Genomic DNA, 27,318 nt, shown 5'->3' on the forward strand with positions numbered 1-27,318 from the left:
CTAAAGAGTGATGTACAGATTATTAAATTCAAGGGTTCACTTACTTTTTTCTCCCTGCACTGCGGAGAATTACTCAATGTGCTCAATAAAAGATATGAGCGGTACAACCATTTGTGTGCTATTAGTTGGATTGTGTTTGTCTATAAATGTGACTTAGATAACAATCACACCATATTTTATTAGTAGTCAATGCAAACATTCTGGTAGGTTCAAGGGGTTCACTTACTTTCTCTTGCAACTGTATATTTGGAATTGTGAACATGTCTAGTACTCTGTTATTTTAACAATATTTACAAAATCATTTTGATGCATATGAACCCCCAACTCAGGAATGTATTTGCAAAATTGTAGATGCTCTATTAAGTTATGAATGCAAGGTCCGGGATCGTATTTGACAATTGAAGAAATTAGAGTTCACCTATGTCACATTCTACAACTAGTACAAGGGCAATGTGTCCATATGAGTGACAGAGACAGTAGTACCTGAAGATACAATATGACCTCAGGTTATTTTCAATTTTTATCTTCCTGGGCTATAATAACTTTCATCTACATTCCACTTAAAATGCCAGAAGGCAAATTTATCTGTTGTTTGAAACTGGCAGCAATACTTAGCACTGCACTGCTCCTTGCCTACACTACATGTGCTGCCCTACTGCTCACCTGTAATCATACTGCATGTACTGTACTGCTCTCTACCTGTACTACATACACTGTATTGTCCTATATCTATACTACATATCCCGTCCTGCTCTCTATCTGTAACAAAATGTGCTATACTGCTCTCTAGCTGTATTGCATGTACTGCTCTCTACTTATACTACATGCACTGTGCTGGTCTTCACCTGTACTACATGCATTGTATGGCTCTGTAAGTGTAATACAGACACAGTACTGTTCGCTACATGCACGGTGTTGCTCTCTTCCTGTATTATAATGCACTGTACTGCTCTCTACCTGTACATATTCTGTACTATCTACCTGTACTATATGCTCTGTTTACTCTCTATCTGTACTACATGTACTGTAATGTTCTACACCTGTGCTGCATGTACTACTACACTGCTCTCCATCGGTACTACATGTACTACTTCACTGCTTTCTACCTGTACTACTCCACTGCTCTCTACCTGTACTACATGTACTACTCCACTGCTCTTTACCTGTACTACATGTACTACTCCACTGCTCTCTACCTGTACTACATGTACTACTTCACTGCTCTCTACCTGTACTACATGTACTACTTCACTGCTCTCTATCTGTACTAAATGTACTGTACTGCTATTTACTTGTACTACATGCACTGTGCTATTCCCCACCTGTAGTACATGTACTACTACAGTGCTTTCTATCTGTACTACATGTACTACACCACTGATCTTTACCTGTACTAATCCACTGCTCTCTACATGCACTACTCCACTGCTCTCTACCTGTACTACATGTACTACTCCACTGCTCTCTACCTGTACTACATGTACTACATCACTGCTCTCTACCTGTACTACATGTACTACTTCACTGCTCTCTACCTGTACTACATGTACTACTTCACTGCTCTCTATCTGTACTAAATGTACTGTACTGCTATTTACTTGTACTACATGCACTGTGCTATTCCCCACCTGTAGTACATGTACTACTACAGTGCTTTCTATCTGTACTACATGTACTACACCACTGATCTTTACCTGTACTAATCCACTGCTCTCTACATGCACTACTCCACTGCTCTCTACCTGTACTACATGTACTACTCCACTGCTCTCTACTTGTACTACATGTACAACTCCACTGCTCTCTACATGTACTACATGTACTACTCCACTGCTCTCTACCTGTACTACTCCACTGCTCTCTAGCTGTACTATTCCACTCTTTACATTTACTACTCCACTGCACTCTACCTGTACTATATGTACTACTCCACTGCTCTCTACCTGTACTACATGTACTACTCCACTGCTCTCTACCTGTATTACTCCACTGCTCTCTACCTGTACTACCCCACTGCTCTCTACCTGTATTACTCCACTGCTCTCTACATGTACTACTCCACTGCTCTCTACCTGTATTACTCCACTGCTCTCTACCTGTACTACCCCACTGCTCTCTACCTGTATTACTACACTGCTCTCTACCTGTACTACTCCACTGCTCTCTACCTGTATTACTCCACTGCTCTCTACCTGTACTACTCCACTGCTCTCTAGCTGTACTACTCCACTCTTTACATTTACTACTCCACTGCTCTCTACCTGTACTATATGTACTACTCCACTGCTCTCTACCTGTACTACATGTACTACTCCACTGCTCTCTACCTGTACTACTCCACTCTTTACATTTACTACTCCACTGCACTCTACCTGTACTATATGTACTACTCCACTGCACTCTACCTGTACTATATGTACTACTCCACTGCTCTCTACCTGTACTACATGTACTACTCCACTGCTCTCTACCTGTACTACATGTACTACTCCACTGCTCTCTACCTGTATTACTCCACTGCTCTCTACATGTACTATTCCACTGCTCTCTACATATACTACATGTGATGCCATTCTATTTTTACTATACACTCAGTGTACAGTATGTACTGCGTAGGACACCAAATAAGCTTCCAGCACCGCTATTTGACTTTTATACATCTGGCCTTGCTTTATTTGTGCCTTTTTTATGTGACAATTCGTCTGTTTTAGAACCAATTACTAGTTTTCCATGGCTATCCAAGTTACAATATTTCAATTGTATCGGTCCTCCCAGAAGAAGAATGAGTATTGTAACAAGAGACCACCGTATACATGTGCAGATACGTGTATATGGGGATAAGTTTCTTCTTTTCTGTTACATGTAAAAATTAATAAAGTCCTTTATGAAATATGGATATGATATGTACGGAATACAATGTTACAGTGTGAGATCAATTTACCCCGAACCATCTAGGCCTAAATAATGCAAGTTGATCACTTTCATATTTATGATCAGTACAAGACAAAGCACATATCATAAGCCAACCACAAAGCATATAAATAATGAACCGTCCATCTATGAAACAGTTTAACGCGGCTTATCAATATTTCAGTGCTGAGCAAACTTTCATCTTTTTAATGTTTTGAGTGGCGCTTTATTGTGCTTGTGTTTTTATTGATGGAGAAGTGTTTATTCTTACGCTGCGGTATGTCCATGCTGTACTTTTATGACATCTGGCTGCTGTTTTCCAGACCCTAATAAATAATGTAATGTGAAGCCTTAGCAGAAAGCAAACAGAGCTTGCAATTTTCAAATGTTAGTAGAAAATTTATATCATGTGGTAAAAATATATGCGACCTTATACTCTAAGGATGTCATGCATCATCTTTACCGACGGTAACGTTTACATTTCCAGTGTGCAAATAAAAGGATTTAAGTATCACTTGCCATTTTAAATTCCAATTTATGTTACCATTTAAGATCACAGGGGAAATGTAAAGTATAAATGTATATATTTGGCTCAAATACATAAGTATTACATTTGCTATAGTTTCCTAATATGCTCGGTGTTAAGATCTGGTCCCAAAGGCCATAGGTTAGAGATTAATGGGCTGAGGGAGAGGTTTATTTGCCTACATCTCAACTCCGGCCAATATAGATGCAACACACACATATATACACAATCCTACCATGTAATTGGCCACCTGAGCAAGAATCAAAAGTAGTATTTATTTACATAAGTTAATATTTAGTGGGGCCTCCTTTGGTCCTAGTGTCTTCAGATATTCTCTGAAGCATACTAGCCATAATTTCTATTGACGTCTGATACACTTATTTCCCTGCATTCATCCTGCAAATGGCTGACGAGTTCCTTCAAAGACGCACCGGTCAGTCTATAATGGTGCAAAGAGTCATCACTGGACAGTTGAGCAACAGAAGAATGTTCTATGGAATAATGAATAGCCTGAGGAGTGCCTTCTGCTTGAGTCTGTAGTGCCAACAGTTAGATAAGGCAGAGGCTCTGTTATGATCCAGGGATGTTTTATGTGGCATGGTCTTAGTCCATTGTTGTAGTGACAAGAACAATGAACACAGGGGTGTACCCTGACATTCTAGACAATAATGTGGTGTCGACAATGTGGTAATACTTTGGGAATGGTCAACAATACTTCCAACAAGACCATACACCTGGTCACAAATCCAACGCTGTTTTACGTTGGTTTGAGGATATGAATGCTCCACGATTTGACTGGCTGCACAGAGTCCCAACCTGAACCCTACTTAACATCTTTGGGATGAACTGGAACGTCTGGTCAGAAAATATGAACAGCTTCCATCTTATTTGAGAGAACTTGCCAGATGTTTGCAGGATAATTGGAGGGAAATAGCAGCTGAAGTGCAAATGCTATTTTTGATTCTTGCTTAAATGCTCATTTACTTTTGGTAAGATAGTGTGTGTATGTATACATATAGGGCTAATTCCCATGGGCAGATTTCCGCCGCGCTATATGCGGCGAAAATCCGCGATGCTGCCTCGCAGCTATTAGGTTCTATTGAACCTAATAGTGCAATGCTCACGGTGCGGAATTCCACCACAGAATTCCGCCCCGTGAATTCACCTGCGGCATGTTCTATTTGCCGCGGGCGTATGCGCGGACGGCTTCCATTGCAGTCATTGGAAGCCGTCTGTCAGGCTATCTCCCACTGTAGCACAGCAGAAGATAGCGTGAAAACGCTTCCCCACCTACCGCTGGCCGCGTCATGTGATGCTGTGGGCGCGTCCTATGACGCGCCGGCTGCGTCATACGTTCTACTGCGCATGCAGGCCGGAGCGTCATGCGGGATGTCGGGTGGCAGATCCGGAGGTAATTATGGGGTCTCTGGGGGGGCGCCGTGATGGGCTCCGCTGCGGAATTCCGCTTGCAGAGCCCGTCACGGCTGTGGGCACTAGGCCATATAGAGAGAGGAAGGAGTAGATTTGGGGATTTAATTACAAACTACAAAAGAAAGGTACACAATCCCAACATCACTAAAAAGAGGAAGATTCAACATTTTTTATTACATACAAGAAAGTCCCATTATCTACCACACCGCAGCGCTGGGTGTCTTGCTTACAGTTTTTTTTGTGCGTGGGCAACCAGAGCTTTACTGTTCGCATATGCAACCAAGTTCAATAAATTTTCTGTGCCACTCATAAATTTGCTTGTGAGGTGGCTGCTTTTGTAATCGATGCCAGATTTCACATTGCACTTGAACAATAGATTCACATTTATGAAACTCAAGCACACAAAACGGTTTCTCCTATAAACACCATTTTGTTATGAACCGTAAGAGCGCTTTCGCACAACAGTTTTTATAATCAGTTTTTTGTGAGCCAAAACCAGGAGTAACAAGACAGTATAATGGAAAGATTTGTATGTCTTCCGTATTTTGGACCCACTCCTGGTTTTGGCTCACAAAAAAACTGAGCATAAAAACTGTTGTGTGAAAGCGCCATAAAAAACAAGAAACAGTGCCGTATTTCGCTAGAAAATGGAACTTCCTGGTATGTTGCAAAAAACTTTGAACTTTCCTCTTTTCGTGATGTGCAGATCAATTGCTGAGCTCTATTATTGGCTGCAAAGACGATCCATAAAACAGCCTGAGGCAGCTTATAAACGTGATGTCAGAGGGGAGACATGTAGCAGTTGTGCGGGACATAGCAGGAGTCGGGAGAGGTGGGTTTAGGCTGGTTTCTTATGTTTGTGTATGGGGAACAGGATTTGAGAAATATTACAAATCACACATCCATTTTAAAAGGATATTCCCAAACTGAATTTGGTCACCTATCCACAGAATGGGCGAAAAAAGTCTGATCAGTGGGCGGCCCACTGCTGAGACTTCACTCTATCCCGGGTAAGGTGGGGTGCAGTGAGCCTGCAATAAGGAGTAGACTAAACAGAGCTACTGTCAAGTATGTACGGTGCCACTCCATTCATCTTCAATGAGACTGTTAGAGATAGTTGAGTGCTTGTACTCAGCTATTTCTGAATAGAGTGGCACCAAGCAAGCTTGACAGCCACTCTGCTCAATCTCCATATCACTGCAGGGGGTGCAGTGATCCCATAGTGAGGGGAAGGGGGGACATGGGATTTCTGTTCATGGAATACTAAGGGGCTTAATTGTAGGTTGAACAGAAATTCTGAAATATGTTACTACTCTCAGGGATATAGGGAGAATATAAAGTTCCCTGGAGCACAATGGTGCACTGATAGTGTAGAGGATACTGATACAACTGAATGTAGTGATGGTGCACTGACAGAGGAGAAGGATACTGATACAAATGAATGTAGTGATAGTGCACTGACAGTGGAGAAGAATACTGATACAACTGAATGTAGTGATAGTGCACTGACAGTGGAGAAGAATACTGATACAACTGAATGTAGTGATAGTGCACTAACAGTGGAGGAGGATACTGATACAACTGAATGTAGTGATAGTGTACCGACAGTGGAGAAGAACACTGATACAACTGAATGTAGTGCGGGTGCACTGACAGTGGAGAAGAATACTGATACAACTGAATGTAGTGATGGTGCACTAATGGTGGAGAAGAATACTGATACAACTGAATGTAGTGATGGTGCACTAATGGTGGAGAAGGATATTGATACAACTGAATGTAGTGCGGGTGCACTGACAGTGGAGGAGGATACTGATACAACTAAATGTAGTGATGGTGCACCGACAGTGGAGAAGAACACTGATACAACTGAATGTAGTGATGGTGCACTGACAGTGGGTAAGGATACTGATACAACTGAATGTAGTGATAATTCAAGAAATTACCCAAAGCACATGCACCTGTTGCTACTGATGTCACTGGAACCTTGCATATTTAGGTGTTCCGTTTCTATGAAAACTAGATCAACTAACACAATTTCCGCAGCATAGCATAGGCAGCACGTGTACTTTGAAGAACATTATTAGCATATTATAATTAATTATTATTCTTGCAATTCTGCGGTAATGATAGTTAAACTCTTACCCTTTCTACAGAATACATGACACCATTTTTTTTTTGTATTTTAAATTTAAAAAAAATATGTTATGTCAAAAAATAATGAGCCTGGTGTGTACTTTTAGCCTTTCTTTAAGAATATCTCATATAGGCAATTAATTTCCAAGCTCAGAAGGTATATAGTTATGTATAAAACGGATTCACTTCATTTCTATTAATGTTCGTTTTAATGAATCTATAAAGACTGGTTACTAAGTAAATTACGATGCCTCAAGGAATTTCGCAGTGAGGAAATGCACTGGATGAGACCACAAGTGAGAATGCTCCATACACTGTACTAAAATAGAGCTGCTTTTGTTTAAGGTTTTGATCTTCACACTGAATTGTAAGTGATCTTATCCTCTGGAGGAGAGAAAAAGGAAGATAAGCAGCTATGGCTATGGTGGATCCTGAAAAGGATAAGCTTGGAATTTTCTTTCATCAGTATGTTACTTGGTGGAATAGCAGGGAGGTGGAGTGGGGATTTAAATATGCTTCCATAAAAAGAACATATGTGTGTGTCATGAAAAAGGCGCAGAAAATGAGTGAGAAATGGACGAAAAATACTTAAAAGCTACTCCCATCTTATGTTTCTGTTGACAACTTTATAGCCATTACTATTCTGTAATGTCATCCATGTCTTCAAAAGTATCTTCAAACTTCCTAGACTGGCATGTTATTAACAAATTCTTACTTGCCAAGCCAGTCAACATGCAATTGTACAAGCAATTACAGTGCAGGATTATAAAGCTGTATATGTGTCTTATATATAGAAGATGCAACCCCCGCACACATCTTCTGGTGATCTCTGCTATTTTTTCTTGAAACAAAAAGTTTTTTCAATATGTCCAGAAATGTAAAAACTTCAATGAAGTCACTAAAGGTTACTAATAATAATGACTTATCATTCAGCCCTAACCATAACAATGCAAACAAAACAGCACTAGTGTTTGCTCCAATGATCTGCAAATCATCTTACCAGTAAAAAGTTGACAGGAGCACCAAATTGCTCGTCAAGTAGTATAAATTGCCTCTATTATCCCTACATGAGTATTGGCACTGTGGAAGAATCTGATGTCAATTGACTTTGCTGGAGAGAATAACATCGTTTCTAAAACGAACAGTGATGTATAAAGAAAATGTAAAAGCAGGACTAAGAATTAAGATTCTCAAAAATGTCCATATATATATATCATTTTGCTTTACTATTTGAGAACTTGTCTTAAAGCAATAGCTCTTACCTTCAGTCTTGTAACATTTTAGCTTATAGTGAGAGGTTTAATGTAGAGTGCTAATAGTGTGGTACCACGTTAGTCACATAAATCAATGTGATGTTAAATACTTTTGTGTTAGCCAAAAAAAGGTGATGTTTGTTTTATACATTTCTCACAAAATTATTTAAAGGCTATTTGGAGGCCTTTTTTGAACTAAAATGGATGTATTTGAGGCTAAAACTCATTTTTACAAGAGTTACATAAAAACTTTTGCAAAGTTTGGCTTCTGCAGCTTCTACATATTGCTGTATATAGTAAGCTGCAGAAAGCATCTCCCTTCAGATCTGTCATTGTGATAGCTTGGGATACTTTTACGTAGGCCAAGAACTGGCCGACAAATCACTCAAACTAGAGATTTTAAGTGATAATTTTTCTTTGTAAATGCGGAGCCCCACAGGGTACTGGGTGAGAAATTACTCAGTAGTTACTAGTCACTTTGTTTCAGCTCACTGAAAACAAAGCGACTAGTCAGTGACTTCTCTGTCAGTGCAAGCAGTTCATCTTTGAGGAGTGGCCAGAAGTGATCTCCAAAGTGCTCTGCCTCCATTCACTGAACGACTATAATTCCTATGGGAAAGCACAAAAGCGATAGTCATTGGGTCAGCTGACAGGTAGTTCCGCAGCCGACAGTCCTTCCTTGTAATGGTAATCTTAGTTTCCTCTCTCCTGAACGTTCTGATCTATTGTCACAAGACAGTTTATCGCTGTTGTAGTCATAAATTTGCTGATAAAAAACATTCAGAATAGGAGAAATAAGGTCTGAAAACAAGGGTTTCAGCTCAGCACATTGACAGATCTGAAGGGAGAAGCTTTCTGCAGTTTGATATGTACAGTGATATGTAGAAGCTGCAGAAGCCAAATTGTGTAATTAAAAAAAAAAATTTAAACTTTATTACAAAAATGATTTTCAGTCCAAAATGAATACAATTAAGCAAAAAAAAAAAATTGCCCTAAAGTTTCCAAAGCCTCTAACATCACATACTGTATCCAAGGGTTTGACATTCCAGAACTGTTTCTACATCGCTATGCAAATTTTTGGTGAAAATGTGCGCATCAACATTCTTTTGAAAGTTTTAACTATAAAGAAATGAATTATTCTCTAAATTCCCTTTTTTTAGCACCTCATTATTAAAAAGAAATAGAAGAAGCGAGGGTTAACACTCATACGTGGTAGATTATTCTTTAATACATGAGGAATGTCAAAGAATGTGAGAACTCAAGAGTACTAAGATATGCCATCTCCTACAGGCACACGCATTACAGCTAAGTCATAACATGATTTAAGACTTTGTGAACATTTAAGAAGAAAGTGTAAAAGAGTGCAGAAGTGAATAGCAAAAAGTTTTAGGACAGTCACACAAATTAGTGCTGTCCCTACACACTCCAGGATGACTGCCACAAGTTCCGCATAGCCTGGTGTTGCAGTCATAATTTAAAGAAATTGCATTTAGAAAAGGCTACGCAGTCCTCCATGAGTCAATTCTCTCCTAATTAACCCCTCAACAAACAAAATTCTGACCAAAAGGAGAGTCAGGTCTGGATTATATCAGACCTATTAACATACACTACAGTGGAGGTCCCCAAGCTTTGGTAGGCCATAACACCTTCCAAATACAACACACAGTGATTATTACTAAGGGAAATGTCACATTCACTATCGAAAATTTACAGATTTTCTGGCACGAATTGCATCAGAAAAGTATTTGACATGCTTTGCACCACATTTGGGATGTTTTAGATGCTTTCGGACACTTATTTTGCTGAATCTAAAAGGCGTGTGGCTTTTCAGAAAGGGTGAGTGACCTAAATGAAAATAAATAAACTAGGTCAACTAATGGTATCAACTTATACAAGACAGTTTAGGAATGCGCCAAATTTATCATCCAGCAGATTCACTATGATAAAGTTGATACATTTTAAAACTAAGTTTGTGCTGTCTAAATAGGCCAGTTTCAGATGAGCATATTGTAACATGTCGGTATTACACATCCGTATTATGGACGGACATGGTATAGTGACATTACAATTGTATGTCATCAGTATTTGATCTGTTTTGCCTCTTATAATAGCAATACTGAGGCAAAAATGCAAAAAATAGGCCATGCTGTGTTTTTAAAAAACAGCAGTGAGAAATACAGCCATGTGAATAAATACATAGATTAGCTTTGTATTACGGCCCATCAAATACAAAGTTAAAAAAGGCTAATCTGAAAGCAGCTTTAGAAAGTATTAGTAAATCTGCCCCACTGTCTTCTGTTAACTGCCAATGATGGTATCAAGTTCTAGTAAAGCTATAACATACCTGGTAATACCGGTACACACAGAGGCGTAACTTGAAGCTCCCGGGCCCCGATGCAAAACTTGTAATAGGGCCCCCAACTATAATGCTTTACTCATAGTACTGGGCTCCCTATATGGAGAAGAGATGCTTTATGGGCCCCCTAAGGCTCCTGGGCCCGGGTGCAACCGCATCCCCTGCATCCTCTATAGTTACGCCCCTGGGTACACAACAATATCTAAGGAGACCTGGGAACCACATGGGCTCCCAGACTGGGAAGAGTTTGAGTTTTAGTTGTGTTGCTCGGGTCAGCAGTCTAGGTGTGGACTGGGCATGTACAGTACTGGGTAAAAGTTTTAGCCAAGTGTGGAAAAAATGTTGCAAAGTAAGAACTTTTTTCAAAAACAGAAAGCATCTGATTGACTCTAAATTTATTCTGCAGCGATACAACGACTCAGTGTCATTAAGAACCATCTTCAGTGTAAGGCCGCCTGCAGACGAGCATGTCGGATCCGGCAGCGAGAATTCTCGCCGCGGGACCCGACCCGAGAGCCTGCAGGGACGAGCGCATACTCACCCGCGCCTGGCGGCCCCGGCTCTTTCATGTGCCGGCTGCCAATCAGCCGGCGCATGCGCAGACCAGAGCCGGCGGCCGGGTGAGTGCGTGCCCCGCACAAAAATAGGACATGCCGCGGCTTGTTTGCCGCGCGAGATTTCGCGCGGCCAAACCGCGGCCGTCTGCATAGGAGTGCGTATTGTAATGCACTCCTATGCAAACTTTCAGTGGCGGAAATCCCACGGGAAATACCGCCGTGGGATTTCCGCCCGTGTGCAGGTGGCCTAAAGAAGAGCATGGGGTCCTGGAACTGATGATATGGCCCCCACAAAGACCTGACCTCAACATCATCTATTCGTGAGAAGTAAAAAAAATGCCCATGTGAATATACCCATTCAAATGACTGGCTGCTATTTTTCTGTCCAGTTTTATTACCGATTTTTTTGGTCCAAAAATCGGAAAGAAAAAAAAAGTCCATGTGCATGTACCGCAACAAAGAACAGGGAGTCCTGGAAGTGATGATATGGCCCCACAGAGCCCTGATCTCAACATCATCCAGCCTGTCTGGGATTACATGAAGAGACTGAAGGATTGGAGAGAACCTACATCTACAGAAGATCCGTGCTTAGTTCTCCAAGATGTCTGGAACAACCTTCCTGCCGAGTCCTTCAAAAACAGTGTGCAAAAGTGTCTAGAAGAATGTATGCTGTTTTGAAGGCAAAGAGTGATTGCACTAAATACTAATTTGATTCCCACGTCTCTTTTATTCATTCACTTTGCATTTTGTTGATTGACAAAAATAAACTATTTTCACTTCTGTTTTTGAAAGCGTTCGTACTTTGCAGCATTTTTTCCACACCTGCCTAAAACTTTTCTGATTCTTCGCTCCAATGCAGTAAAAATGAATGACATTTTCCTTATAAACATAATGTTAGTAATTTTTTTAGGTTTTGCATGGTTTATAAATTCTGCTCATGAAAAATCAAAATACTGTGTGTTATATTAAAAAACTGGTATGGCCCTTTTAAGGTGGCCCTCGCCCCTATACGGCAAAAGCAGTATTGAAAAAAAACAGATGTAGGGAATAAATGACTATGACCAAAACACAGGGTTATGCCATCCAGGTGTTCATACTACGCCAGTGCAGCGATCTACTATTATACCGCTAATCCTCCTTAATTATAGCAGATGGAAAGTGTTATCACAATTGTTTCTTGCATTAAAAGAAAAGTAGAACATTGAGAGAAAAATGGGCATGGGCCAAAAATAAATGTACTTGAAGTCAACATGACCTAAACAGATATTATCTATTACCATACACCATGAGGGATAAAAAGGAGAACAGTAAATATCAAGAACAATGTGGTGTAACAAACATTTCTGTATTTGCATCCTATAAAAGTGACCTTAAAGGGGTTTTTCAGGGATATACTCCCGATGACCTCTCTTCAGGATAGGTCATCAATAGTTGATTGGCCGGGGTCTGCCGCTTTGGATCCCAGCTGATCAGCTAACCAGATACCCACTGTCAGCGTCTCAACACACAGGGGTACAGAGCAGAAGCCACTGCTCTGAGCCCTTGGCAGTGATGTAGTGGTCAGCGATTGTAACTGCAAGCACAGCTTCCATTGATTTTAACGAGAGATGAGCTTGCACCTACAAGTGCCGACCACTAAACCAGGATCGGAGCAGCTGCTTCTGCTCCGTCCCTCTGTGCTAACAGCGAGTGCCTGACCTACGGATCGTCTGGGGTCCTGAGTGGTGAATCCGGGCTGGATAACTATTGATAACCTATCCCGAAGAGAGGTCATCAATAGTATTTCCTGAAAATCCCTTGAAATTGGCTATCGACATAAGATCCAGTTCAGCCAAATGTAATCATTTATATGTTATTTATAGTCCCCCATGTCATTCATGGTCCCCACTGTGCACCCTAAGTAATTAATAAGGAACCACAATACCCACTGAGTCATTTATAGGCCCCACTGGGCCTCCTGCCACAGAGGAGGTGCTGGTTGGTGGAAAAGGAAGCACTTGGCATCCTGCAATGTTTCTGTCGTGGTCAATTGGATTTACAGCTTAAAGATGCAGATCCAATTGGTATAAAAGAACAAGGGCCAGATCAATTTTACTACTGAGCGGCCCCCTAGATGCCGTGGACCCCGGATCCTGCCCGCATTTTCCGGGTGCTGATGCCAGCCCAGGGTGGGGGTCTCAGCGGCTCGACTCCTACAGATCAGATAATCATCCTCTATCTTGTGGATATGGGCTAAATTCACTTTGTGGGACAACCCCTTTGAGATTCTGTAGTACAGTACTCCAGGGTCACCAATTGCCCACGCACAGGCTCTGTGTAAATGGCTCTGCCATGTGCTTGAGGCCGTATGCAGTCAGCTTGTTTTCTCTAAACAGATCCTCAAACCTGTTTGTGAAGGTGTTCTGAAATGATATGCCTGTTGTGCAAGCAAGCTACAGAATGTGGGCAATGATGGCTAAAACAAGATCAGACCTGCTGCTGTCATTCCTATTCTATACTATGAACGTATGTAACTGTGTGTGCAAATCAATTAAATCTCAAGAAAAGTTACCGAGGTGTTCTGCGTTACAGGCATATAACACTTAGGGTATATTCACACAGGTGGGGGGGGGGGGTTCAGTCCTGAAATTGGACCAATTTTTCATGTGATTTTTACCCAATTTTTTGCACTTGATTTTTTCACACAATTTCCATCCGATTTTTTGCTCACATAAAAGAAAAAATGAATTGTGGGTCAAATGATGGAATTAAAGGTTCTGCACACTTTATGATTATATGCTATAAAAGCGGATTGCAATTGCATGAAATAAGTGCACTCCGATTTTTTATTCACACCCATATACTTTGAATGGGCAGTTTTTGGCAGAAAATCACAACAAAATAGAACATGCTGCTATTTTTTTTGCCCAGACTGTCTGATTAAAGAATTGTATGTGCGAGGAAAGCAGTTTAAAAAAAATGCGCTTTGTTTCCACCTGATTTTTGTCAGATTTTTTTGGCCCAAAAATTGTACAGAAAAATAGTTTGTATGAATATACCCTTGGAAACACTTAAAGGGGTCTACTGTTACCGAACAACGTGCCTTTAATAGGGCTGACTGTAGTAAAACAGCAAACTGAGCAGTACTTACCCCTCCGCCATCACTGGGATCCATGGTGCAGCCCCACTGTGGTGCTGGCGTATATTGTGACAGCTAAAGTCACCGAAAGTCAGGGGTTCGGTGCAAGTGTTCACAGGATCATCGCTCATCCTCCTGATATCGGTACTCACATCCTGAGCGCCATAATGCCAGGGCTTCGGGAGTGTGCCAATCAGAGGCTGCAGCGATCACCTGACTTTCAGTGACATCAGCTGTCAAACAAAATGCCAGTACCACAGCGGGACTGCAGCACTGGATCCCAGTGGCGGCGGAGGGGTGAGTATTGCTCAACTTATTAATTTACTACAGTCAGCTCAATTAAAGGGATGTTGTCGGGTAATTGAAAAACCCTTTAAAAATATTACTATCCCAATTTAATAATGTCATAATTAGAGATGAGCGAGCATGCTCGGATACAGCAGTTACTTGAGCAAGCATCGCTCTTCTCGAGTAACTGCTTACTGGTCCGAGCGTGCTCGAGGGGTGGGGTGGCGGGGGTGAGCGGCGGGGGGTAGAGAGAGATCTCTCACTCCCCCCCCCCCCTGCTACACCCCACCGCTCACCTAGAGCACGCTCGGACCAGTAAGCAGTTACTCGAGAAGAGCGATGCTCGCTCGAGTAACTGCTGTATCCGAGCATGCTCGCTCATCTCTAGTCATAATATTAAATGTTAGGTAAAAGTTTGCTACATCTGATAGATGCACATAAGATACATTGATGTTGATATTAGTAACTAGAAAACAGCATCTTCTTCAGTTCTCTAGAAAAAATGCTATAAAAACTAAGTGAATAGTAAACTAAAAAAAACACCTAAAAGGAAAGCAATACAAATAAATAAACCAAGCTTATAATGAATTTACACATTTTTGGTGAAAAAACCATCAAAAAAATAATTATATCCACAAACTCTACTTATAAACAGGGGAAACAATTCTTTGAAGTGCGGGTCAGTTAGGGACAAAGTAGAGAAACACTAGATAGGTCGCAAGAAGCTCATACATCTCTAGTGTGACAGTAATTCTATAACTGCATTCTTTGTCTCTACTTTACAGATAGGACCATTATTTTCCCTCGTATCAATGCATTGGATTTCTAGAAATCTATAATACACAGCAGTTTCTCAGCTATGATACAGTAACAATGCCAGGCAGTGTAGTCTTGTTGGAGATTTCAGAGGGAATGTCTCAAAAGCCTAATTAAAAAGTAGTGTTCTTGGTGTTTGTGTGATTTATCATCCCACGGCTACCACTATAAGACTCCTTACTAGATGGTAAAATAATTCTGCTCAGCGATAAACATGTATTCTGATTATATGCCTTGCAAAATTAATGATGCACATAATCTGGTGGTATTTATATTACGCTCTGTTCATACTGCATTCACTGATCACCGAGTACATAAAAATGTACTGCAGATGTATGCAATTCTATAGACGTACAGTTGGCCATTGACTTCAATCATAAAGAAAAACATACTTTAAATTGTTGTCCCACTTCTAGCAGACAGCTCCGTTCACTGTGTAGTGGCTTGGGTTGGTACTGCAGGCTGAGTCCCATTCACTTCAATAGGTATCAGCCTGTCCAGCTATTGTGGAATGTACGGAACGGTTTGTTTTCTGCTACAAAACTGTGGGACAATCTATATGTTCTTGTGGCAGTGATGTCTTAGGCCTTGTAGTGCTAGTGAACATTATATTCAGCCTGTAACCACTAGCAACACCAGTGTCCCACGGAGTAAACCAGCCAAAGTTTGCGAGAATGACTCTCCTTATAAATATGTCTCAGCTGTAGAAATCTATGGAAATGATAATGTGTGCATTTGGCTACTGTCCAAATGTATATGCAGAACATAATTAGCAAAAACACTTAGAACGATGGGCTTAATTCACTAGAACATTACCATAAATGCTGAAAGGTTTGTCCAAGTTGGATTATCCCATAGGGCCCTTTTACATGGAATGATTATTATTGTTCAGGTAATGCGGATCAGAATGATAATCGTTCAGTGTAAACAAGGCCAGCAACTGAATAACGAATGAGAATTTGTTTGCTTATCATGTGTCGTTCATTCTCTGCAGACCTGTCAATATAATCGCCTCGTGTAAACAGCCAGTCGTTCATCTATGAACAACTGCCTGTTTACTGTGAATGAAGGCGGGTAGCCGGAAGAGAAGTCCGGTGCGTTCCACCTCCATTCAGTGAGTGATTACTGCTCCCGTGTGAAAGCACAGGGGAGATAATCTTTGACATTTTTGGATGCCTAAGTGCACTACAGTCCTATGTAAAAGGGCCCATAGGAATTTTCCCTTCGAATGGAGTTGATTGTGCAGTTTCATTGCTCAGATCCATTGTATTGCAAGCTGTATATTGCTCTTGAAGGAGTCCAGAATTAAAATTGTCAATGAATGTAGTTCTTGGCAATGGATTTTTGGTATAGATCCTGATCAGGTGAACCCCTGGTAGTAACTAAACACATCCCAAAAGGGTGAACAATAAGGGGTTGTCTAAAATAGTTTACTGTTCGAAAAAGTTTTGGATTTTCTTAGACATAGCATCATATTAGTTTTATCCTGTATTTCATTGTTACATTACCAATGATATAGATGGAGATAGACTGGCAAGTGCCTCACCAATACCAATGGTGGATAATATACCCATTTTTAACTCACGACTAGTGATGAGCAAACTTTTGAAAAGTTTGCTCGGCCGCTTCGCAGAACTTTTGCACAAAGTTGCTAAATTAGATTAAACCTAACTGGAAGTTCACCAAAACCCCTTAAATTGGTGTATAACACTGCCTAGGAGCTATAAAAGCCCTGCACAATACTCCGAGGGTGTTACACAGGGCATTTATGGTTTTTGATAGTGTTATACACCAGTGTTCAGGACTAGTGTTAAGCGAACACAACTAGTAGAATTCAGTTGTGGGTGGAACTTTGCTAAAAGCTTGGTTCGTGTTTGTGTCAAACTGAACTTTTAGAAAACTTTTAGCAAAGTTTGACCTCAAACAGGGTTCTACTGGTTCGGTTTGGTCAACACCACTCACTATGGCAACTCAAGTTGCGAGTTCGGTCAAAGTTCAATAGACAACTTTGTTATGTTAGGAAAGATCATATCAAAAGAAGAACAGACATACAGTAAAAGGTATACATTGTACTTGGTGATAATAACAATTGTAATAATAATCGTAAGTCATAAAGAAAAAGATAGATATAAAGATACATACAGCAACTGACAGACATTGCATAGTAATATTGATTAAAATGAAAATACAAAATGCATTAAAGCGGTTGTGGTTACATTTGCAGGCCTAACATTAAAAGAGATGTTTACACTTGAGCTTACAGTAAGCCACAAGAGACCTGAGGAGTAGAGCTCAAACAAAGGAGTATTTTCATTAGGTACCTGAAAATGCTAATAATGTATATTGCTGCCCAAGACTGGTTAATATCATGCAGGGGGGAAAAAAAGCCAAGCAGACGGCTGAGACAGAAGGATTGACACCATTTCTAAAGTTTAGCCTTTAAACACCATCTTCTAAGGGACTTCTGTTACATACCAATTTTTGCACTTGATCCGGATGATAAGGCCCACATGATGAAATCAAAAGAAAATATGTGACTGGGAAAAGAAAATGTGAAGAGTAATAAAAATATGAACACAGATGAAAAAATATGAAAAAGATGATAAAAATGAAATGTAAAACATATAAAATTAAATGTCATAAATAAATAAAGACAAATAAATGGTAACAATTAAAAGGAAGGTGTCACCGGGAAATGACTTACTGTATAAATCAAGTTGCTATGATAAACATATTTTTTGTGAATTTTTGGTGATTTTTTAAATTTATTTTGATCTCACAGTCTATAATAAAATGATAAACTCCTATAGTTCTCAATAAGCCTAATAATAGTCTGGCATTTCCTGTTCTGTAGAGAAAACTTTTTAGCAATTATCACTGGTAGATTTGCAACGGAAGAAAATACCAATATATACACAACGCAGCATTCACTATAGGGGATGGTCACAGCTCCCTCCCTCCCCTCCCTGCACGATGACTTCAGCACAGGTTACAGAGCATGCCCATAAATGTCAATGGGTCAGCTCCTGTCCGTTGTGTGAATGTCCTGTGATTTGTGTTGTAAAGAATATCTCTAAAAGCTACCATAAGGCATAAAATGTACAATCAGAAAATAAAGACAGATTAGAAAAATGGAAAATCTGGTTTTAATCAGTCAAGAAATATAAGTGATCCATTCCATTTAAGTGAGGACTGCGCAAATTTAAGGAACCAAGAAACTTTAGTTAAAGTTTATCATTGATGTAAAACTTCTGAAAATAAGTATCCACTACCCATAGACTTCTATACTACTGTACCTCTGTATGCCTCCACTTCATACAGAAGCATAGAGAGGTGGAATAATTCTAGGGAAGCAAATCTCTGCAGTATGATACCCTACAGAGTACCATATGGCGGCACATGGAGTAGTATGACGTCACAGTGTATGAAACCGTATCTCAAGAAATGCAATGCGGAAAATCCTGCTGGCTGCGAGATGTAACTAATTGGCTCCTTACATTACAATGCCCGTTCCTGACTTTAACTGTGTGTGAGGTTTGACATTAAGAAAGTAACTCTCGAACAATGTTCTGTCTCCGTAGGAATTTCATGAATGTAAGCTCCATGGTAACTATTTCATGATAAACATCCCACACAATATACTATCTAGTATCTCACTGGGCTTAAATGTGTACATCTTGCTTCGTCTTTACTACAAACCTCCAGCTATCCATCCTCTAATTAGTGTGTGTGTGTGTGTGTATATATATATATATATATATATATACACACTGCCTTTACTAATATAGCATATCTTCTCTTCCTGACATATCTGCGACTGTACCCAGATGGTAGTGCTGAACATCTCTCACAGTACACAGGGAAGCACGCTACGGCACCATAAGCCTTCTGATTATGAAACATGTCCAGATGAATTCCGGCACAAACATTATGTTTACTTCATAAAGTGAACATTTTGTCAGTGACTGGAGAGCCTTCAAAATTTCATGCTTCACTTTCTCAATTACTTTGTGAGGCCAATATACAATACAGGGTATAGTCAAAAAGCCAGATCCAGCACTATATCTCAATACTGGGGTCCTATATGGAAATAATAATAGCGTACTTGAATAGAAAGTTGTAGATGTGCTACATGATGGTATGGCACCACTGCTATGACTGACGTAAAGAAAGTGGCCTCCTTCTGCTACGATAGGGGCAAATCATCCAGGAAGTCATCCACAGGAGATTCAGGGATCGATCCGTGTTGGGTCTCTTTCGGGTAACTCTCGCATAGGCCATACTACCAGAACTTACGCTTCCTTACCTCAGTCATAGCAGCGGACTTGGAGAAACACATAAGTGGATTTCTGCTTCTCACATGCTACTCTTCAACGCTGCATTTGGGTTTTACTCTCTATTACTTACAGCACACAAAATTGAAATCCATGTTCCGGGGCCACAGGGCTGTCTGCCATGCCATTGTATGGCACATCCATGCCTTCCTATTCATGTACGCTATTATTATTTCTATATAGGGCACCAGTATTGAGATGTAGTGCTGGATTCGTCTTTTTGACTATACTCTGTATATTAAAAATTAACAGAATTTTATGTTTCTTATTAAATATGGATCCCAACAAATACTTTGTTGCCAGTGCTTTGGTGAAACAAGAACATGTCTAATTGTAATAATCAAGGCGCATCATATCAAAATTTGTAACGCAAACCGCCAACTCAGTCTTTGTTGGTATATCTATCACTGCCACAATCCTCTAGTGTAGAGGTCCAAACCTTTTGTACCTTGTGAGCCATTCAAGTGTGAGTGATGGCCAAGAGCCATAATCAGCTCGAAAATGGAGGGGGAGAAATTTTTAGGCTAGGGCTTCAAAGCAATTTTGGGTGTGACACGTTATAATGTAAGTGAATGCAGTAGTGTTGCAACTCAAAGTTGCGATGACCCAACAATTGTGAGAAATTCAAACTTTTTGGATAGTGATTAGAGATGAGTGAGCACACTCGGTAAGGCGATATACTCGAGAGAGCATTGCCTTTTTTGAGTACCTGCTGGCTCGTCCCTGAAGACTTGGGGGGGCCGCGGGGTCGGCGCGGGGCAGCAAAGGGGAGCGGGGAGGAGAGTGAGAGAGATCCCTCTCTTTCTCTCCCTCCCGATCCCCTCCGCAACCCTCCGCTCACCACCGCCCTCCCCCCCCGAATCTTCAGGGACGAGCCAGCAGGTACTCGAAAAAGGCGATGCTCTCTTGAGTATATCGCCTTACCGAGTATGCTCGCTCATCTCTAATAGTGATGAGTGACCTTTTACAAACTTCCGTTCGGCCCAAATTATGCAGACTGAACCAGAAGTTTATCAAAACCCTTAAAATAAAGTTCTAGTGGTCTATGGTAGTGATGAACGCTCAGCATGAGCATAGGGATTGGAAGGACAATTCATAAACTGCAGGTTTGGCTCTGCTGAGCATGTACATTTTGTCTACACATATAATAGCCATATTTAATTTAAAGTTGTGTCATTATCCGCTATACAGGCACAGCATTCGATTTGTTGTGGCAAAAACCAGACATCTGCCTACTTTGCTTACCCCTTGTTCTAGCATTGTTCAAAAACGTCTACAGATCTTGTGAGGCCATCGATGTGCAAAGGTCCCACTGTTACTGGTATGTTTTTGGTCATTGGTATGATCCTATAGTGCTTTCGATAGGGGTTGGCACCTGTAAACTTCCTTAGGGCCCATTAACATGACCGTATATTTGGGCTACGTGCTGTTTGAGGAACCCACATGCAATGTGCAGGGTCTATGTATGTTGGACTGCACATGGGTACAACTCACGTATGGCAATCTAACTACTGCCTTATTCAGGCCCAGATTGACCAGGCTGAGTAGAACAATCTTACCTTCAGCCAAAGAAACATGAATGAACTACTTAAATCTCATATATTTCTTAGCTAACAAACTTAAAAAGTTGGGTTGGTGAAACATTGCATAGCAATAGCCTTGGGTGGGCACAGTCCTAATTAGGCTTTACTTCACTTGAGGCAAAGATTCAGTTGCCCAACCGGCGCTCCACTTAGTCTTCTTCTCACTGCAGGAGGTAAAGCAATGAGGAGGATGAGGAACACGGGACCCCCACTCTTGAGATCAACAGGGGACCGCCACCGATCAGCAAGTTAACTCTTATCCTGCAAACAGCACATTTTTTCATTTTATCATTAGTTTTCTATATTTTATATAAGCTTATGCTTATAAAGTTTTTTTTATTCACTTTGCAATCACCATGATGCCGCTTTACTGTTCTAGAAATCAAAAGGTTGAGTTTTTTTGCTTTTATATAATGCTCTAAAAGTAATGACAAAGATTTTCACAGAATGGCAAAGTGAGCGATATCCATGAACCTGGCTGAATGTTGCCATGGCAGACAATAGCAAATGGAATTTACACGAAACAAGACAATTTGGTCAACTTTGAACACATAAGCAAATCATTGATATTTGTTGTAAAATTTTCATTAGTTTCAAATGTGATTTTGTCCCCTCAGACAGAAGATGTCATGTACAACACACAGACAGAAGAGAACAAATTCTTAAAAACGCACTGAATGAAACAACAGAGTCACAATATCTCCCACAAAGGCAATTAGTTAATGCAGGTATACGATAACATCACAGGATATGAAAACGTTATCAATCCGAGACAATATTTTATCTCTGCTCAACATGTCCTTGATTAGATATTATGCTGAGAGCACTAGACAAACATTCAAAAGCCAAAACAAACTAAAAGACAGTGAGGAAAAAAGTGATACAAACAGGGACTCACAAATAAGCAAAAAAGAATTGAAATATGTGAAAAAAAAATATTTTTGCTTTCATGTAAATAATGGAAAATGTATGTAACATTCTAAGCATCAGTGCAGAATGAAATAAAAAAGCTCTGCTGTCTTTTCCAGAAACATCGCCACATCTGTCCATGGGCTATGTTTGGTATTGAAGTACAGCTCCACTCCCTTGTAACGGGATGAGTTGCAATACCACACACAGCCCATGGACAGATGTGGCACTGTTTCCGGAAAGAGGACCTCTAAAATATACTAGGTCCTCCTTACCCACCCATTTGCTGGGGATTGTACTCTGTTTCATAATTTTAAGTTCTGGTTTTCAGGTGATCCTCACCATTCTTCTGTTGGTTTGCTGTTTGAAATCCACTTTCAGGCAGGGGGCATGTAGCAAGCCTAATATTCTGCCAGTAGTTCACTGTCCTGCACTTCCTTTCTCTCAATTAACATGCTGTATTGCATTGTCTCTGGTCCAATCAGCAGGGAGGCAGTATCCAAATGCTTATCCCTCTGCTTCCCCAAGGCAACTGTTAGAGTTTGGCATTCAGAGACATTCTGGCCAAATGATTAGTAAACACAATATAATGTACACGCACAGGTGCTGTACCAGCAGGAGAGGAAATGATTGTTGAGATCTTATCACAATGTCTGCAGATCTGTCACCCTGTGAGTACAGTCTGTGAAGATAGGCACTCCCCCACAGATAAGAAAACATCCAGCATCCCAGTAACTACAGAAGCTCAATACCTAACAACAGGCAGTGGATTGCATAGGAGCTGGAAGTGAGACCCCCCAGTGGCAGCACTTCAGCCTTAATTTACAGTAGAAAGATGAAAAAAATTAAAGTATACTAGAAAATTGCTAAGACACACACAAGCTATTAGATAAGCATAATTTGTCTGAAAAGTTAGTGCCCTTTAAAATATTACATAGTTTTTATAAGGGCATGAAACCAAAGAGGAAGCCCCTGCAGATGCTACAGACTTCTGAGGATGGTGACCTGGCTCACGTTGGCCAGGTTGCCTTTTTCTATGGGCAAAATGAACCTATGTTGGGGTTTCTTTTTCACAGACCACGCAATGTTACCAACCCAAAAGTCATGACATTCTCAGGGTACCAGGATGGGAATAAGAGCAAACTACTAAGAAGTGTAACTAAATGTTGCTAGGACCCAGTGCAAAATCTGTAACAAGATCCCCAACTATAATGCTTCATTCATAGTACTGGGCTCCTTATATGAGTAGAGAGATCTAATGGCCCCCCTAATGCTCCAGGGCCTGAGTGCAATCACATCTTCTGCACCCATTAGTTATGTCCATGCTAGTAAAATGTTTTCCTATCCAGAGATGGAGATGTGGAGACCTGAAGTAGTGCCAGAAGTTCTCAAGCTTTCTTCAATATGTACAACAACCTATTCGTATTGGAACCAAAAATGAACGCATACCAAAAGAGATCTACACAAGCTGAAATTATAAATATCATAAAACCATGATCTCTATTGGTACAAAAGAATAAAAAAAAATCAATGAAATAGCAAGGACACTTTCATGATGGCTTTCGGTTTAAGGAAAGACATGAACATCATAAGGGAGATCAATAGACAACCACCTACAAAATATGGATTTCATATCTACAGTATAGGGGAATAAAAAATACAATGACACTCAAAATATGAGATAAACGCACATAAAAGTATATAGTAGGGTAAAATAATACCAAACTGATTTATAGATGGTTGTCTATTGATCTCCCTTATGATGTTCATATGTCTTTCCTTTAACTGGTAGCCACCACGATTGTGTCCTATTTTATAGATTTCTTTTATTTCTCTCATGCACTTATAATGATTAAGGTTTTAGGATACACTTTGTAAAAAAAAATCCTGCCCCTAGAAGGAGTTGTTTTGCTGCAAAATTTGGCACGCAGTTCCATCTCAGGCAGATATGCAAATGATTAGAGTTGTGGTGATTAGATGAACAGTCTTGCAACCTGAGGTCCTAAAAGTAGTTCCACCCTTGGCCTATAAAAAGGGTCTCAAAGACTACTTGTGTCTAGTGACCTCTTATTCCGCTTGTGTAGAGCTTGTTGACCCCTAGACGCCTCCACAATACAATGGAAGAGATTTCACCCAATTAACAGAGTGTGAGAGGGGTGCATTTTTGGAATGTGAGAAGCTGGATGTCCGTATCGATGAGCTATGGGCCATAGTGATCTAACTATTAGTAGGCATTGGGCCAGTGAATGCATGAGGACACGCAGACAAGACGTCCTTGACAGACCACCAGTAGAGAGGATCATTTGATTGTCCGACAAGCGCAAGAAACTTTACTATTTCATCATCCGATATCCAGAGACAGAGACAGGTGACATCTTGCATCCAAACTAGAGGCGGCTCAACAGGGTACTAGAGCCTCCATGCCTGCCCATATCACATCTTGCATCCAAACTAGAGGCGGCTCAACAGGGTACTAGAGCCTCCATGCCCACCCGTATCACATCTTATATGAAGTTATTGTCGGTACAACAGGGTACTAGAGCCTCCATGCCCATCCGTATCACCTCTTGTATCCAAGCTAGAGGCATACAACAGGGTGCTAGAGCCTCTATGCCCACCCATATTATGTCTTGTATCCAAACTAGAGGGGTACAACAGGGTACTGGAGCCTCCATGCCCGCCCGTATCACATCTTGTATCCAAGCTAGAGGTGGTACAACAGGGTACTAGAGCCTCCATGCCCACCCGTATCACATCTTATATGAAGTTATTGTCGGTACAACAGGGTACTTGAGCCTCCATGCCCGCCTATATCACATCTTGTATCCAAGCTTGAGGCAGTACAACAGGGTATCACATCTTGTATCCAAGCTAGAGGTGGTACAATAGAGTACTAGAGCCTCCATACCCAGCCGTATCACATCTTGTACCCAAGCTAGAGGCGGTACAACAGGGTACTAGAACCTCCATGCAAGTGTTCAGTTTTCTGCAATAAATTCTCCCCTTGCTCTGATATTGTAATCACTTACTGATATCAATGTTATAATCACACAGAGAAAGTTTCTTTAGATTCGACAACTCCTCCTTGGTGCTTGCTTTTTTGACAATGAGTGTAATTATGATAGCAGCTTGTGAGGCCCCATTACAGACATATACAGTACAGTACAAAACCTAGGCAGGTGTGGAAAAAACGCTGCAAAGAAAGAATTTTCTTTTAAACAATAAAAGGTGTCTGAACGAATCACAATGTATTCTGCAGCAGGACGACGACCCCAAACATCCAGTCAATGTCATTAAGAACTATCTTCAGTGTAAAGAAGAACAAGGACTCCTGGAAGTGAAGATATGTCCCCAACAGAGCCCTGATCTCATCATCATCCAGTCTGTCTGGGATTACATGAAGAGACAGAAAGATTTGAGCAAGTCTACATCCAGAAAAGACCTGCGGTTAGTTTTCCAAGATATCTGGAATCTCCCTGCAGAGTGCCTTCAAAAACTGTGTGCAAATGTACCTAGAAAAAAGTATGCTGTTCTGAAGACAAGGAGCAGTCACACCCAGTATAGATTTAATTTAGATTTCTCTTTTGTTCACTTTGCATTTTGTTAATTGACAAAAATAAACTTTTAACTAGAGATGAGTGAACGTGCTCGTTTAGAGCAATTACTCGATCGAGAAAGAGAGCTCCCCCCTGTTCCCTCCTGCCCCCCCCCCCGCCCCCCGAATATTTTTGTCCGAGTAGGCAGTTACTCGAAAAAAGCAATGCTTGATCGAGTAATTGTCCTAAACGAGCATGCTGGCTCATCTCTACTATTAACACTTCTACTTTTGAAAGCATTCCTACTTTGCAGCACTTTTTCCAAACCTGCCTAAAACTTTTGCACAGCATTGTGCGGACACAGACAAGGATATTTTTTTGCTTCCAAAGAAGGAAAAAATAGGAATAAGAATGGCTGAAATCCAATTTCTCTGATTCCTGTTTTCCTGATAAAACACATCAGAGGACAGCTGAATGGTCCCCATAGACATGATATTGTCAGAGGATCCTGCCAAAGTCATCAGGATGCCACGATAGAGATCATCTACATTGACGAAAGTAGTTGTATCTTGTCTCACAATGCTTGACATTAGGCTCGTGATGGTCTGTTCAATCTTTCTTTTTTTATCTGTCTTCTATTTATTTAACATTTATTAACAATCTATTTATCTATCTATCTATCTCATATCTATCTATCTATCTATCTCATATCTATCTATCTCATATCTATCTATCTCCTATCTATCTATCTATCTCCTATCTATCTATCTATCTCCTATCTATCTATCTATCTATCTCCTATCTATCTATCTATCTATCTATCTATCTATCTCATATCTATCTATCTATCTATCTATCTATCTATCTATCTATCTATCTCATATCGATCTATCTATCTCATATCTATCTATCTATCTATCTATCTATCTATCTATCTCATATCTATCTATCTATCTATCTCCTATCTATCTATCTATCTATCTATCTATCTCCTATTTATCTATCTATCTATCTATCTATCTATCTCATATCTATCTCATATCTATCTATCTCATATCTATCTATCTATCTATCTCATATCTATCTATCTATCTGTCCTATCTATCTATCTATCTATCTATCTATCTATCTATCTATCTATCTATCTATCTATCTATCTATCTATCTATCTCATATCTATCTATCTATCCCCTATCTATCTATCTTTCTCATATATATCTCATATCTATCTATCTATCCCCTATCTATCTATCTTTCTCATATATATCTCATATTTATCTATCTATCTCCTATCTATCTATTTATCTATCTATCTATCTATCTCCTATCTATCTATTTATCTATCTATCTCCTATCCATCTATCTCATCATTATCTATCTCCTATCCATCTATCTCATCATTATCTATCTCCTATCCATCTATCTCATCATTATCTATCTCCTATCCATCTATCTCATCATTATCTATCTCCTTATCTATCTATCTCCTATCTATCTATCTATCTCTCATATCTATGTATTTATCTCTCTATCATCCATCCATCCATCTCTGTACCTATCTGCAG

General features: G+C 40.2%; 1 protein-coding gene across 2 annotated transcripts in view; it reads right to left on the bottom strand.

The window, feature by feature from the left end:
- PCDH7 (protocadherin 7) overlaps positions 1–27,318 on the bottom strand; it is a 64,404-nt gene that overhangs the window by 16,021 nt on the left and 21,065 nt on the right. The window contains exon 2 of one of the 2 annotated variants that reach the window (XM_066573208.1): positions 17,867–17,928. The exons of the other annotated variant lie outside the window; for it this stretch is intronic. Within the exon in view, the coding sequence (XP_066429305.1) occupies positions 17,911–17,928 (18 nt within the window). The 3' untranslated portion in view covers positions 17,867–17,910. The remainder of the gene's footprint in view (positions 1–17,866; positions 17,929–27,318) is intronic. 2 annotated transcript variants of the gene reach the window in all.

Source organism: Eleutherodactylus coqui, chromosome 7, assembly GCF_035609145.1.
Source record: "Eleutherodactylus coqui strain aEleCoq1 chromosome 7, aEleCoq1.hap1, whole genome shotgun sequence".
Taxonomy (NCBI): Eukaryota; Metazoa; Chordata; class Amphibia; order Anura; family Eleutherodactylidae; genus Eleutherodactylus; species Eleutherodactylus coqui.